General features: G+C 37.1%; 1 protein-coding gene across 5 annotated transcripts in view; it reads left to right on the top strand.

Annotated features, from left to right (window-relative positions):
* Positions 1 to 13,758, top strand: part of TERT (telomerase reverse transcriptase) — a 33,943-nt gene that overhangs the window by 18,609 nt on the left and 1,576 nt on the right. The window contains exons 9-16 of one of the 5 annotated variants that reach the window (XM_015618602.3): positions 93 to 206; positions 1,925 to 1,996; positions 3,811 to 3,996; positions 5,183 to 5,309; positions 5,598 to 5,659; positions 7,192 to 7,316; positions 7,674 to 7,811; positions 11,499 to 13,638. In XM_015618602.3, the coding sequence (XP_015474088.1) occupies positions 93 to 206; positions 1,925 to 1,996; positions 3,811 to 3,996; positions 5,183 to 5,309; positions 5,598 to 5,659; positions 7,192 to 7,316; positions 7,674 to 7,811; positions 11,499 to 11,602 (928 nt within the window). In that variant the 3' untranslated portion in view covers positions 11,603 to 13,638. Of the gene's footprint in view, positions 1 to 92; positions 207 to 1,924; positions 1,997 to 3,810; positions 3,997 to 5,182; positions 5,310 to 5,597; positions 7,343 to 7,673; positions 7,812 to 11,498; positions 13,639 to 13,758 lie in introns of those variants that run through there. The other 4 variants (XM_015618603.2, XM_015618606.1, XM_015618604.1 and 1 more) reach the window with 4 other exon arrangements.

The following is a 13,758-nucleotide window of genomic DNA, read 5'->3' as shown; positions in this document are numbered from 1 at the left end:
TTCTTACGTTATACTTGGAAAAAAAATACTTAACAGCTATTGCAATCTTGTTGCATGTTTTGATTTTTTTGTTTTCTTTTATTCTTTGGAAGGTTCTACTTACAGTGCTGTGGAATTCCACAGGGCTCCATTTTGTCAAGCTTACTTTGCAGCTTATTCTATGGAGATATGGAAAACAGGTTGCTCTCTGGAATACAGAAGGATGGGTAAGGATGCTTTGCTCTGTTACAGTAATTCATAGTATGTAATATATATGTTAGTCATTTTCTCTGACATTTAGTTTTGAATTTCAAGGATTTCCAACTTCATTAGGAGTGTGGTGCACAAACATCTTTGCAGCTTCAGTGAAATTGTGGTTGTTTTTTTTGGGAGAATTTCCCTATTACAAGATTGAGAAGAAAATGCAGAAAAGCTGTCCTATATCTTTGGTTGGAGATTTATTCTTAGAAAGAGCACTGTACTTTGTAAGGCTTCTTACAGCATCTCTAGCTGCTCTTGTACTTGTGAGAAGTTGATGGCTATACCTCATTCCCACATCATCTGTGTCTTTTCACTTCAGACAAGATGAGATGTTTGTTACAGACTTTCTGATACTCCTGGCTTCTGCCTGAGGGCGTTCCAATCCACTGTCAGTAAATCTTAACATTTTATCAAGGTCAGAGCTTTATAGTAGATTTTTTATGGGGTATGTTGGTTCTTGTTTGAAACAGGGTGTGATTTTGGTAAATCTTCTCAGTCTTTGTGCCCTGCGTGTGCTTGTTCCTTAGGAGCTTGGCAGAAAGCTAGCCTGCTTAAAGTTTTAACTCTTTATTAGCTGTAAAAATTTTGAGGTTCCTATTACCTTTGTATGAACAGATCCCAAACAGAATTCTGGATTAGGGTATTTAGTCATGAGCTGGACCCTGAAACTTGTTTGTGTTCAGACATCTCCCTTCATTGCTGTGAATTCCTCCTCCCAAAAATGAAAAAGAACTGTGGGAATACTCCAGATAAGTGCATCTCACTGGTGTTTCTTCTTGGGAGGCTTGCTGGGTGTCAGAATTTTAAACATTTCTCTACAAAAGCAGTAGTTCTCACAGGCTTGAGGATGCTCTGATGTGAGTCTGAAAAGCTGTCTGTTGCTTTCAAAGGGTGTTGTTTACGAAACAGAAATTATGAAACTGATTCAGAAGAATGCACTCGTTAATGTAACAGCTGCCTTTATGTACAGCAGATTTTAGAATGTTGCTTATGTGTCTGTTGAATGATCTTGATAATTTAATTTGTCCTTTAAGTCCGAAGAATAAGGTGGTTTTTGACTTGGCTGGTCCAAGCTGCTACTGATCTGATCACAGTGATGGCAGTGTGCTTGCTTTGAAGATGAGACTGTACATCATCATCTTCAGAGTTACTTCTCTGTGATCTGCTAGGCAGGATTTACCAGAAAAATATGGGCATGCTTGGGGTCTGAATTCTGTTGGAAAATTTCAGCCTTTACAGTGGTAGATGGAATTCTGTTTTACATGAAGTGATAGCTTCATAAACAGCTTATTACATGGTAAACAAAGACAGAGTTGGAAACCATCAAGAATCTACTTGTCTACCTGGTCTGGCACCTCTTTTCCTTGTCTTGTAGAGAAAGATACTGCATATTCTCCCTTGGAAAAGTGTATCCAGGAAAACACTGGATCCAGGGGAATAGTTTGTATGTTGTAAATTCCTTCATTTTTCATCTAGCCAGTCTCATTGCTTTTTTATTTATTTTTTTCATTTATGTTTAAGAAAGAAGCAAAATTGAGAATTTCTTCATGAGTCTCAATTTGGAGTTTGTATCAGCCTCTACCATCTTGTGAATTAAAATAGGCAGGCACCTTGTTGCTCTGAAGTGTATGAAAAAGCTTTGAAAGGATTATGTATTAAAAAATCGGTTTCTTCTTGGTTATAGAGTCCTAATACGTCTCATTGATGATTTTTTGCTGCTTACACCACATTTAATGAAGGCAAGAACTTTTGTAAGGTATGCTATCAGAGACATAGTCTTCAAAGTAGTAAGCATTATTACCTTTTATGTAATTCTTTTTCATCTTTATGCACATAAGTGTATTTAAAAGTTAACAGTCAAGGGCTGTTTTGGAGGCCTTGGTAGTAGCCTGTGCTTGGGAAGAATCCTAAAACTGCATTCTTGATAGCCAGTTAAGAATTTGTTGCAGTTCACATGGTAGGCAATTCCTGCTTAAGTTTGTATTAGGGACCTGCCCACTAACCTTGGTGGAGCTTCAAGCAAAAATTAGTATTGCAGCCGAACAAAGCAGCTGACAGTTGTCTTTTAAAACCATTTTCCCTTAAATTTTTAAGATGTCTTATTTACATTCTCAAAATGTTTTTATTGGGCACTCATGCTGCTGCTTTCTGTTCCCATTCTGAGAAAGAATGCAGCTCTGGTCTGATCCAGTATTGCTAAGAATTTTCTGATAATTAACATTCCATGATGAGTATCAAAGATACCAATAGCATGGTAGTATGCAGTTCACATGGAAGTTTTAAAACACTTATTCTTTACTGTGCTTCAGTACTACCTTTTCTTTAAAAATTGAATCCCAAAAGCTCCTGATCACTGCGGATAGGGAGTGTACAGTCAGTCGTAGAGGAGTTCTGCTGATGCCAAAATCAATTTAAAGGAAAAAAAGCTTAGTATCTACAGTGTAGTCAGTTGTATCATGCTTTTCAATAGTAAGAAAGATGCTGCACTGTTGTGAACCTGAAAGGTGATGGAACAATTAATTAAGTACAGTTTGAAGTATAAATTGTATGAAATAGTGGATAGTGTATTTTGAAGAATTCATTTGTCCCCATTTCCTTACCAGAACAGGAAGAAATATGTAGGGATCTGTGGGTTTACAGTTCTGGAAACGATAAATCAAACTAACAGTGAGGGGCCTCAAGCTTTAATCTCTTAAAAAAATCTGTTCAGCACAATGTCACTTGAGTAGCAGTGAAGATATTGTCCTGCTTACCCTTTAAAGTTGTCTGCATGTTTATTCTACACCAACTTCTGTACCACCTGTGTTGATTTTCTGTAGAGAAGTAGCTTTTCTGTGAGAGATTTCCAGAACTGTTTACGGATCAGATCCTATGATCTCTCTGCCACAAATAGAGTAATGTCAGTTTTTCCTAATGTAGTATTTGAGCTGGGGGACTCAGTAAATTAGTTTTGAGGAGACAGCATTACAACTATGACTCCCCAAGAAGAAGAGCCTACCTCTTCCTCTCTTTAAAAGGATGAAGCTTGCGCATAAGTATGTTGTCAAGTAGGACAAGACTGCTTCTTGTCCATGACACTGCTGATCCAGTATGTAGCAGGTAATCAGCAGGCATTCTGGCAGTGAAAACATTCTTAGGGAAAATGTTCCCATCAAAGTTCAAAACATTTCATCAGATAACTGAGATTCTTGTTATATGGTGTCTTCTTGGTTTTGTTAACTTCCAAAAACAATGACTTGTCATCTGTCTTTTTTGAATGATTTTTATTTCAGAGGTTTCTGTGGTTCATAAATCTTATCTCAAGTGTTACATGGCTGATGTGCTTAATTTGCATTAATCTGTAAATTTTTTTCTCCATTATCCTCAAGTTTATTTATTTAATGTATTTATTTACCTCTAATGTCTTCACTTTATTTCTAGCTGTGTTCCTTAACCTGAAGAGTTGGCTGTGGTTCCCTTTATTCTTTGTTTTCTGCCCTTTTGTTCAAGATCTGATGTCTTGCAGCATGGTGCCAGTTTTTGTCTGCTTTGCTGGGGGGGGCTTAGCCTAACTGTTTATATTTGTTTTAGGACTCTAGCAACAGGTATTCCTGAGTACGGCCTTTTAATAAACCCAAATAAGACAGTGGTGAATTTTCCTGTTGATGATATCCCAGGATGTTCCAAATTTAAACAGCTGCCAGATTGTCGTTTGATCCCGTGGTGTGGTTTGTTACTAGATATAAAAACACTCGAGGTTTACTGCGATTACTCCAGGTAAATAGAGTTGTACACTCCAGGCTCAGCTTTACAGTGTCTCATACATAGTGGGAGAAGCACAAGGGTACCTTGGGAATGATGTAGTTGAATTGATTGCAAAACAGATTTGGATTAATTTGGTATAGACAAAAGGGACAAACAATCTTTTTAACATCAGAGGTGTTTCCTCTGGTACACTTCAGATGGGAAAGAATGTGTGGGGGAAAAGAACTTCTCTTTAAACTAGCAACCTTGACCATTTACACAAAACAGTCTGAAATGGCATAAAACTCAGGACAGGATAATGTATCCTACTGAAAGGTTCTGTTGACCTTTTACATGGACTACTAGAGATGGCATTAGACATTTGCTAAAGATGGAAAAGAAAGAGCTGTTTAAACTCAAGGATAATATTGTTCCATTAGCTTCATTATTGACCATTTTTAATATAAACAGCCCTTAAGCATTTAAGTGGAACATAAGGAGGAGGTTTTCCACTGATAGCAAAGTTCCTGAGTAGTCTTCCTAAACAGAAAAGTTTGGTCATTTTCAGAATTTATTCAGCAGTCAGAGATTTATTCACTAGCTGAGTTCTTGAAAAAACAGTTTATGTTGAAAAGGGTATTGATGCTGCAGGGTTGGGAGACATCAATCAGAATCATAAAACCATAGAATTGTTTATTTTGGAAAAGACCTTTAAGATCAAGTCCAGCCATTAACCCAGCACTGCCAAGCCCACCACAGTATTTGTTTCAAGGCTTTGCTAAGCTTTATAAGCTTAAGTATCTTGAGCAATCAGGGTTGTTCCAGTAACTAAGGTGGCTTCAAGCCTAAGCTCCTGCCTTGCATGGATCATAGATACAGAGAAGATGATTGTCACTGGGGTAATTAATAGTGTTCTGGCTAGACAGTGTGTTTAAGAAATACATTTAGTTTATTTCTAAGGTTATTGATTCACCGTTTTTAGCAGAGTGAATTTTTCAGCCCTGAGGCATTGAAGTCAGCCCTTTGCTAATACCCTTAATTCCACAGGGCCTAGTCTCCTTCAACACTGAATTTAATTATGGTCATCTTTTAGCTACTGGCTCATTGATTAGCAGGAAATCTCTGTAAAATGGGAAGTTAAATGAGGCTTTCTTTTCAGAATTTAATTTAGTCTATTAGCCCATGGAGTTTAACTACTTTTTTTACTTTTTTTTCCTAGTTACACCTGTACTTCTATCAGATCAAGTCTTTCCTTCAATTCAAATGTAACAGCTGGGAAAAACATGAAATACAAACTGAGTGCAGTCCTCAAACTGAAATGTCATAGTTTATTTCTTGATTTACAGGTGGGAATATGAAAATGGATGTTTGGCAATATTGTGATTAGTGATGAGCATTAAAACGGCTTTGAGTTCTAACATAAAAGTTTATTTTTTGAGAGGAAGTCCGTATAATCTGTAAATGTTGACATCAGATAAAATGTAGGGTTCCAGAAGTGATCCTTCACAACATTGTTAACTTAGTTATATAAAAGAAATCTTTGAAGTTTAGCATAAAATGGTTTTTGTCTAGATCTTCAACAAATCCTGTTATGACACTAAAATATTCTTATAGCTCTGTTTCTATTCTGTTAGATCAACAGCCTTAGAACAGTTCTCATTAACATCTACAAGATATTTTTACTCCAGGCTTACAGGTAGGTCACTGTCTTCTGAAGTGTCAATATTTCATTACTTTTTCTTAACACGTGGAGGAGCTATGAATTAGAAAAAAGTGTGCCATATAAGTGTGAAGCATTTATATATTTCTGTACAATGTGTACAGTAATAAATGTCAGTAGTAGGTCAAGTTTCAGCACTGTGCTTAAGTAATACTATTAGGTTTAGGATACAAGAATATATTTCATGTGTGTGTTTAAGTGATACTTCACCAAATGGATTCTTAGTGTCTTGGTTTTGACAGCTGACCTCAAGATAACTAGTCTGTTTTGTTTCAGGAGTATGATAAGAAGCCTTATTAACCATTTTATATTTAGATCAGTTAAATATTAGCCAGTTTATATTTACAAAGATAAGGGAAAGAAATCAAAACTGATAAGCAAGTTTGAAGAAAATACTAAGCTATGTACATTGAAAACTTTGAATGATTTGCAGCAGCAAGTAATTGGGTTTTTATTGTTTTAACACAGAAAATGTGCAAGAAGTTCTCTTCACAAAAATCAAATGTTGCTCTGCTCACACTCGTTAAGAAGGGACATTTTGGTTCTGTTCTTAAATTCATCTTGGTCTACATTCAAGCTGTATTCTTTGTCCAAGAAGTGTAATTGTGTTTGTTTATTACAGCACTCATGTGTCCAGCTTTTAAACTTTGGTGTTGTGGGTGATGTAAGATTTTTCTCTGATAGAGATGTTCACTTAGTGACTTCTGTTTGGTTTTATGTTAACACTATAACAGTGGCCTTTATAATTAAAAGACTGTCCACCGTGATAACTGTCCGGTTAATTCAGCCAAAGACCTGTGATGCAGCATGGTACTAGGGTGTACCCCTGAAATACTGAAAATGTCACAGGTTTTTTTAAGTGATTGCAATATGCTGGGTTAATTTAATAAACAAGTATGTACATTGTTGATTAATTAAAAATAAACATTGTAATTGGCTATATTCATCATAAGCAGGATTGTAATGCCAGAGTCTGAAGGTAAAAAAGTCAGCAGTTTGAAAATAATTTCAAACAGGTGTTAGGTGTTATAAAGTACAAATAACTTCAATAGAGATAGGCAAAGGAGTGAGTGTCTTGGTCTGCGGAATCATTTGGAAGTTTATTTTCCTGAATACCTGAACAGAATTTATTGTGGGGTTTTGCTTTGTTTTTCCTTCCTCTCCTGCTCTCTCATGTGGGTGTTCTCTGGTGTCATGGTCTGTGATATGGAATTGGTGACGATGGGTAGTTTAATTTTTTTAAATTTTAAATGTCCTCAGAGGAGAAGTCTGTTACCAAGGCAGATGGCTTAGAGATCTACTTTCATTATAAAACTTAGAAATAAATGTTATCTATGTCTGACATTCCAGGATTGTGTATATATGGGAGAGGTGTCATGAAGTAAGTGTTAATACAGCTAAAGACTGTTGTGTGCTTTTAGATGTTGTATGGTGCCTAAGCTATGTAGTCATAGTTTCACTTGAAATTGTAAATGACTTTTGATTAAATAGGCTGTTTTTGTGAACAGGTTCCATGCCTGTGTTATTCAATTTCCATTCAAGCAGCAAGTTAGAAAAAATCCTCGTTTCTTCCTAAGGATTGTTTCTCAGACTGCATCATGCTGCTATGCTATCCTGAAAACATTAAATGCAGGTATAGGGTGTTAATGGGAATGAAGTAGTGGGTTTCGATTTGTTTGGGGTTTTTTTGGACAAATGGAATGTCTTGACTATGCAGTCCGATGGTGTAATTTTGGGATAAAGATCAGGAATGAGTATTGTGAAGTGTATGATGAGAATCACAGTGCATTTTTCTTCTTAAATTCAGTTTTTTTGAAGATTGTGTTTCAGGCACTCGTTTTTAGTTTTCTGCTAATGTGCAGGGCTTCACTGACTATACAGTTTTCTAGTAAAAAATCCTGGGGTGATTTTATATAAAGAGAGGAGAGACTAGACATACTTCTTAATGCTCATCATTTTCAGTTATATTATTCTCCTTTTCTATCTCTAGGGATTGCCGAAGGTAACAAAGATGTATCTGGCATATTCCCTATTCAGGTAGCAGAATGGCTCTGCTACCATGCCTTCATTGTCAAACTGTCAAATCACAAAGCTTTTTACGAATGTCTGCTTAAACCCTTAAAAGTCTGTAAGTATGTAGCTATTTTTACAGTTTTGTCTATGTTAATTGTAATAAAACTTAAAAACTAATGGATTTTTAAAGTTTTCTAATCCTATAATATTTTTCTCAGATGTACATTAACGATCTTACTGATTTTATTCAAATTTACTAAGTGTAAGTAGGCAGATTAAAATGTTTTTCAGTACTGCATTTTCTAGAGCCTTATTTTCACAGGACAGTTGATGCTTGGCACTCAGTAAGCTTGTACAGTTCAGAAAGCTTAATGAGACTGTGTTAATCATGTAGGTATTCTCAGCAGGTTTAACTAAATGAAATACAAGTGTTCAAGCTTCTATTTTAAAAAAATGTAGATTAACTGGCAACTAAATAAGCTCCTCCCACTATTTAGACTCCTACCCAAAAAAGTGTCACCAGGGTCACTTGGAAACAGAAGCACTGGCTCCACTGCATGTGTATTTGTGTAGAGTTGTGGTGTTGGTGTATCTCTGACATTTTCATTTGGTGAAATAAGCTGTGTCCCTGGGCAGCTCTTTCCTTAAACAGTTGTGCAGTCTGTTTGCAGGCCAGCCCCATAAATAACAGAATTTTCAGTTTTAAGATATTAAAAGTGGACAGCAAGAGGTTTTCCTGAAGCAGCCAGTACTGTTGATGAATTTAGCTGTAGTGATGTCCAGACTGTGGATGCTGACTGTAATTTGCACTCTGAAGGGCTCATTGCTTAGGCAGTTTTGTTATATAGGACCAAGAAAATCTTGGGTCTCATTCTAGGGTAACACCTATTTGATTTGAAATATATCATAAACTTCCTTTGATAGCTGCACTGAAGTCCAGTGCCCCCAAAAAAAACCAGCTCTTCTTTTGGAAGGAAGCATTTCCTTCCCATATTGAAGGCTTGCAGCAAGGCCTAAGTGCAGAGTGTGTACCAAGACAACATTTACACTGTTAAGAGAAACAAACTGATGGTTGGGGTTTTGTCTGCCACATCCTTGAGCGCTATGGACTTTCTGTATGGAGCAGAATTCCATCAGCCTTTCCCAGGGGAACTCCTTTCTCTGAGTTGCTCAGTGACACCAAAACCACCCTCTGCTGCTGAGAAACCAGGGCAAGGCTGCTTTCTTCACTTGGAGAGGACTGGGACCGAAGAACTAAGCAGAGAATGCAGTAGACAGAACCAGTAGGACAGTGGCTTCTCTGGGAGCTGCCTCACTTCTCCAAGATCCGTATAGGGCACGTTTGAGTTTTCATCTCTAATGGTGACGGTTTTGCTCTTGGGATCTTTGACTGGCAGACCACAATCCAAGGCAAACCTTCTTCATCCTTCTCTGTGCATGCTTTGCTGTTTACTCTGACAGTACATTCAGGGTGGAGGCACAGCTCCTGGCAGCTTTATTGCTCAACAGAATCTCACCTTCTGTGGCTGCACGCATCAGCCGTAAAAGTGGTCTCTGCTGTCCACAAAGGCACACCGCCACAGATGCCAGGGAAAACTGGCTGGGAAGTAGAGGTGAAGTTTTCCTAGTTTGAATAGCAATTGTCACTAGGTTCCTTCTGCTGTACCCATAGAGCTGCTTGCTTAACTGCAATGCTGATCTGAAACTTTCATGTGGTCCAGGCATAACTCTGTGCACAGTTTCTAATCCAGGAAGGGAAAGCTGACCACCTGTCAGCAGGCTTCTCTGCCAGTGAGAATTGTCTTTGAGAAAGGGAATAATCCTTCTTCCTAAATTCCTGGGGAAGCCTATTAACATATTTCCTGAGTATTGTGGAGATGGAGCAGGAAAAGTCCAAGGGTCTGTAGAAAGTCAGTGGTGATGTTCCCTTGAAAAGAGTACTTTTCAGCTATTCCTTCAAAAACGTTACCTTCTCTGAGGCAGAATCTGTTCTTCACATCCATAGTGTTAAGACAGCCCACTCTTTTTATCTACAGAGTCCAGTTTCTTTTGGAAATATCTGAGACTTCAAGTACACTATGGAGAGATCAAGGCTTCAGAAACCTTTGCTTAACAGCTGCCTGAACAATTAGCAGGCTGTGATTTTACTATGAAACTTTCAAGATGGAAACTTTCACTGTGATTGGATGACAGATCACTGGGGTCCAAGTAATTCAAGTGCTATCTCTCCATTTGATTATAGCCACCTGAAATCTTACCTGCACTTCCACTAGTCCTGTTCCACCGATGCAGCAAGGGTAGATGCAGTAACTGGTGGAGCTGTACAAAGATACCTTGTGGTAACAGGTCACATGTATACCCTTGGTGTGAGTGGGCATCATTATCTCTGTATCCCCAAGGTCTCTGGTCATGGATGAAGGCTGTTTTTCAGTTTCTGATTGTACAGGGTTTATATTCTTCTGAATTCAGTACAATACTAAGTGTCCCCATCCTTTGGGCATACACTAAAATCCATTTACAGAGATATTGATAGTTTTCTATGCAGTTACAAGTTAGTTTTGTTTGCCCTGCACCAGACTTAGTCCTGGGCAATGTTATTGTAATCAGAACAATCAAGAATCATCTTGTAGAGAAGGTTACTTAGAGAACTAAACATTATGTAGAGCTATCAGAGCTAATTCTAAAGATGGTATTTTAAGTTTTGTCTTCCTGGAAATCAAATAGCATGTGTGGATGTCAGTAGTCATGACAGGAAAGTCACTGACTTTCAGGTTGGATTCTGTAAAGTTAGCTCAGTATCTCTATAGACTGTAGTAATCTGTAGCACAGAGATAAACAAGGCTAGTAAAAGCCTGTGTTGACTTAACAGCTGCAATTTTTGTTGTCATTTTGGAATTTGTATTGCCTGTATAAATCCTATTACATCTGTAAGATCATTTTGTTGACAGGAATTGGTATAAATATGGTTTTCTCTTGTGCCCCTGCACATGCCTTCCCATTAGTCTCTGTGGGAATTGATATCAAGCTCATAGGTTTTGGGGAGGAAGTTCTTCCCACTATTCCCAAACCTATTAAATATCAACATCAGGGACTTGTCATGAGTTGTCATCATTCTTCAGAGTTAAGTATTTAAAACACAGTTATTGTTTAACATCCCTCCTGTTATTACCAGCAGGGAAAGGAGCAAGAGTCTTTCCTTATCATGGTAAGATATAAATACATCATCTGTCTCCTTTCCAGATACAGGGCAAATGTTTATTGAGTACTCCTGGCTTTCTGCACCATTGATAATTTTGCTGACTCTGTTTAGTGATGGACTTGAACTGTTGCTAGGATTTTACATGTTCTTCCTAATCTGTAAAAAGTCCTTTTTACTGTCTGGATTTCTATTGATGGGACATTCAGTCTTTCAAAGTAACTATGATTTAACAGAAGGCCTTATTTGATTGGTAAAGTTGTTAACAAATGGGCTTATGCTTTTCAAAATTTAATGAAGTTCTCAAATCTGAACAAAAAAGTCATAAAAACAGAAAGTAGGAGAAATTTGCTCCTTGATTTTCTTTGTTAATATTTTCACATACAATTTTGAACTTTTTTTTTATTATTTATTAGCCTGATATATGTGTGGAAGAGCAGTAGCATATTTTATTAGACCTTTTTTTTTTTGTCCTCATATTCCAGGTGTTTCATCTTTTTAGTTGGTTTTAGCTAGTACTGATTTCATTGCTTCATTAGCATTTTCCTTAAACCAGAATTAATAGTAATTTGCAGTTGTAATGAATTGTTTTTGATATTTTGGTAGGTAAGAGGAGGCTAATCAGGAATGTCCCAGAGGATACTGTGGCACTACTGCGGACAGTGACAGAACCATCTCTTTGTCAAGATTTCAAAGCTATCCTGGACTAACTGATTGAGGTTTAGTTCATTTAGAATTTTCCCACATTTGAAAATAAATACTGTGTCTTTGGGTGACTTCTCTGTAGTTTATTTTGGTAGACTGGCCCAAAAGCAAGTTCACTCAGAAGTTTTATGTGTTTGCTTCTTAGAAGAAACAAAAAGAGCAGACAGTTTTGTTAATACCTTCTTGTTTGGGTTTTTGTTTGTGGGGTTATTTTTGTAAATTCACAGGCTGTTTGAAGTAATTTACTTGGCTATGTTCCATGATTCCCATCTTCTTGATGGAGGAATCATTAAACTATGTTCTGTATAAAATTATTTATTTTTTTGTTTCAGTGAGTTGTCTTGAAGAGGTGTTTTTTACTTATCTGTGTTGCAGACTATTTTATAATAAATTGTCTGGTTAATTGCAATACCACATATTTGTTTCCACAGACTTTATTTTATAGTAATCTGTAATATGCTGGTTTATGTCACAAAAAACAGTTATCTGCACAGGGCAAATTCATTTCATGGCAAGATGCAGAGGCTAGAAGTTTTATGCTTTGCAGATCACAACTAATATATGCCAAAATGTCACTGTCCAAGCTGATTATTTTTGGTTTATTTATTTTGAATACTCTGTGATATTTTTAATACAGTGTTGTACAGAATGATATTGTTGCATTTGTACCTGCAAAACAAAAGTTCTTGATTAGATAATATGCCAAGTATATTGCTTTTCTATTTGCATATATTTGGTGCTGTAAAAACAATTTTTTTATAAGGACATATAGTGATAGAAAAAGGGAAAATTATTTTATAGAGGGAGTTGGTTTACATTCAGTATAAGGAAGAAATTCTTTACTGTGAGGGTGTTGAGATGCAGGAAGAGGTTGCCCAGAGGAGTCGTGGTTGGTTCATACCTGGCAAATCCCTACCACCCGGGGACCGGTGGTTGATTTGCAGTATTGCAGTCTGTCCATTAACATCATAACTCAGTTCAAAATGCATGGTCAGTCACACAGGTTTGGGGTTTTTTCTGTTTGTGAAGTGGCACCCTTAAAGTATATTTCAAAAAAGTCACAGAACAGTTGCTCCTACTGGAGATGAAGAACAACAACACTTTTTGCTCTCCAGTCCGCAGCTCAAACATTTAAACACCCCCATGCCCCTCCGTGGTCTGCAGTGATACTGGATGAGGGAGCACTATCTGGGAAAGCATTGCATAAGAGATGCCTGGCAGTGCAGAAAGCTTTATTTTATGGGATCACGTGGCAGTGAGCGACAGCAAGATGCTCCAAAATGAAGAATGGAGGGAATGTAAACTTCACCAATGGCTTGGTTAACCCATTTTTCTCTGAGAATATAAACTTATGATGTGGTCTCAGCTGAAGGTGTAATTTTATAAAAATGAATGTAAGTGTAATGCTTGCAATTCTCTGAGCTGATGTTTGCCTTTCCCAACAATTACTCCCTGAGTCAGCAGTTTTAAACAGTAGGTGTTTGTAAACAGATACAAATATGGTGTAGAAATCACAAGAGAAGATTATTTAATTTAAAATATCTTTCCCTCAAAAAGGCAAGTGAAAGTAAAGCTGAAACTGGTATGTGTTTTAGCAAGTAGAGAACTTGGAAACTTGAAGTTACTTCTGTGGGTTATGGTAATTGGAAAGAAAATACTATGAGTATATATGGAAGGAATAGATTAACCATGGCAGGGCATACCGTTTTTGCTCTAAAAATAGATATTTATAATGTTGGGAAAATGGAAATATCCCATAAAGTTATTCCAGCACAGAACTGTTCTAAAAGAAATAGTGTGATCCATTATGCTGGTAAAATATATTCTACTTAATTGGTAGCAAGGCAGTGCGTTAAACAGCAACTGCTGACAGGAAATGTTTGGGTAGAGTGAATAACTTGAATCTTGAAATATTAAAGGAATTACCTTAGGAGCATTCTGAATCTGTAATGTGGATTTTCAACAATCATTGTACAGCTGGGAAAATTTCAAGAGATTTGAGAGTTCTGGTGAAGGTTAAGGTCTCAGTATTTAAGAGAAGGTAAGTAGAGGGATTGAGAGCTAAACCACTGAAGGTAACTCCCTGAGCAACCTGCCCTGCAAGTGTTGCAAACCACTCAGGAAGTTGAGTTTGCTGAAGGGTTTAAATGGAGAAGGGGAG

Source organism: Parus major, chromosome 2, assembly GCF_001522545.3.
Source record: "Parus major isolate Abel chromosome 2, Parus_major1.1, whole genome shotgun sequence".
NCBI lineage: Eukaryota > Metazoa > Chordata > Aves > Passeriformes > Paridae > Parus > Parus major.
This window is presented reverse-complemented; position numbering and strand designations above follow the sequence as displayed.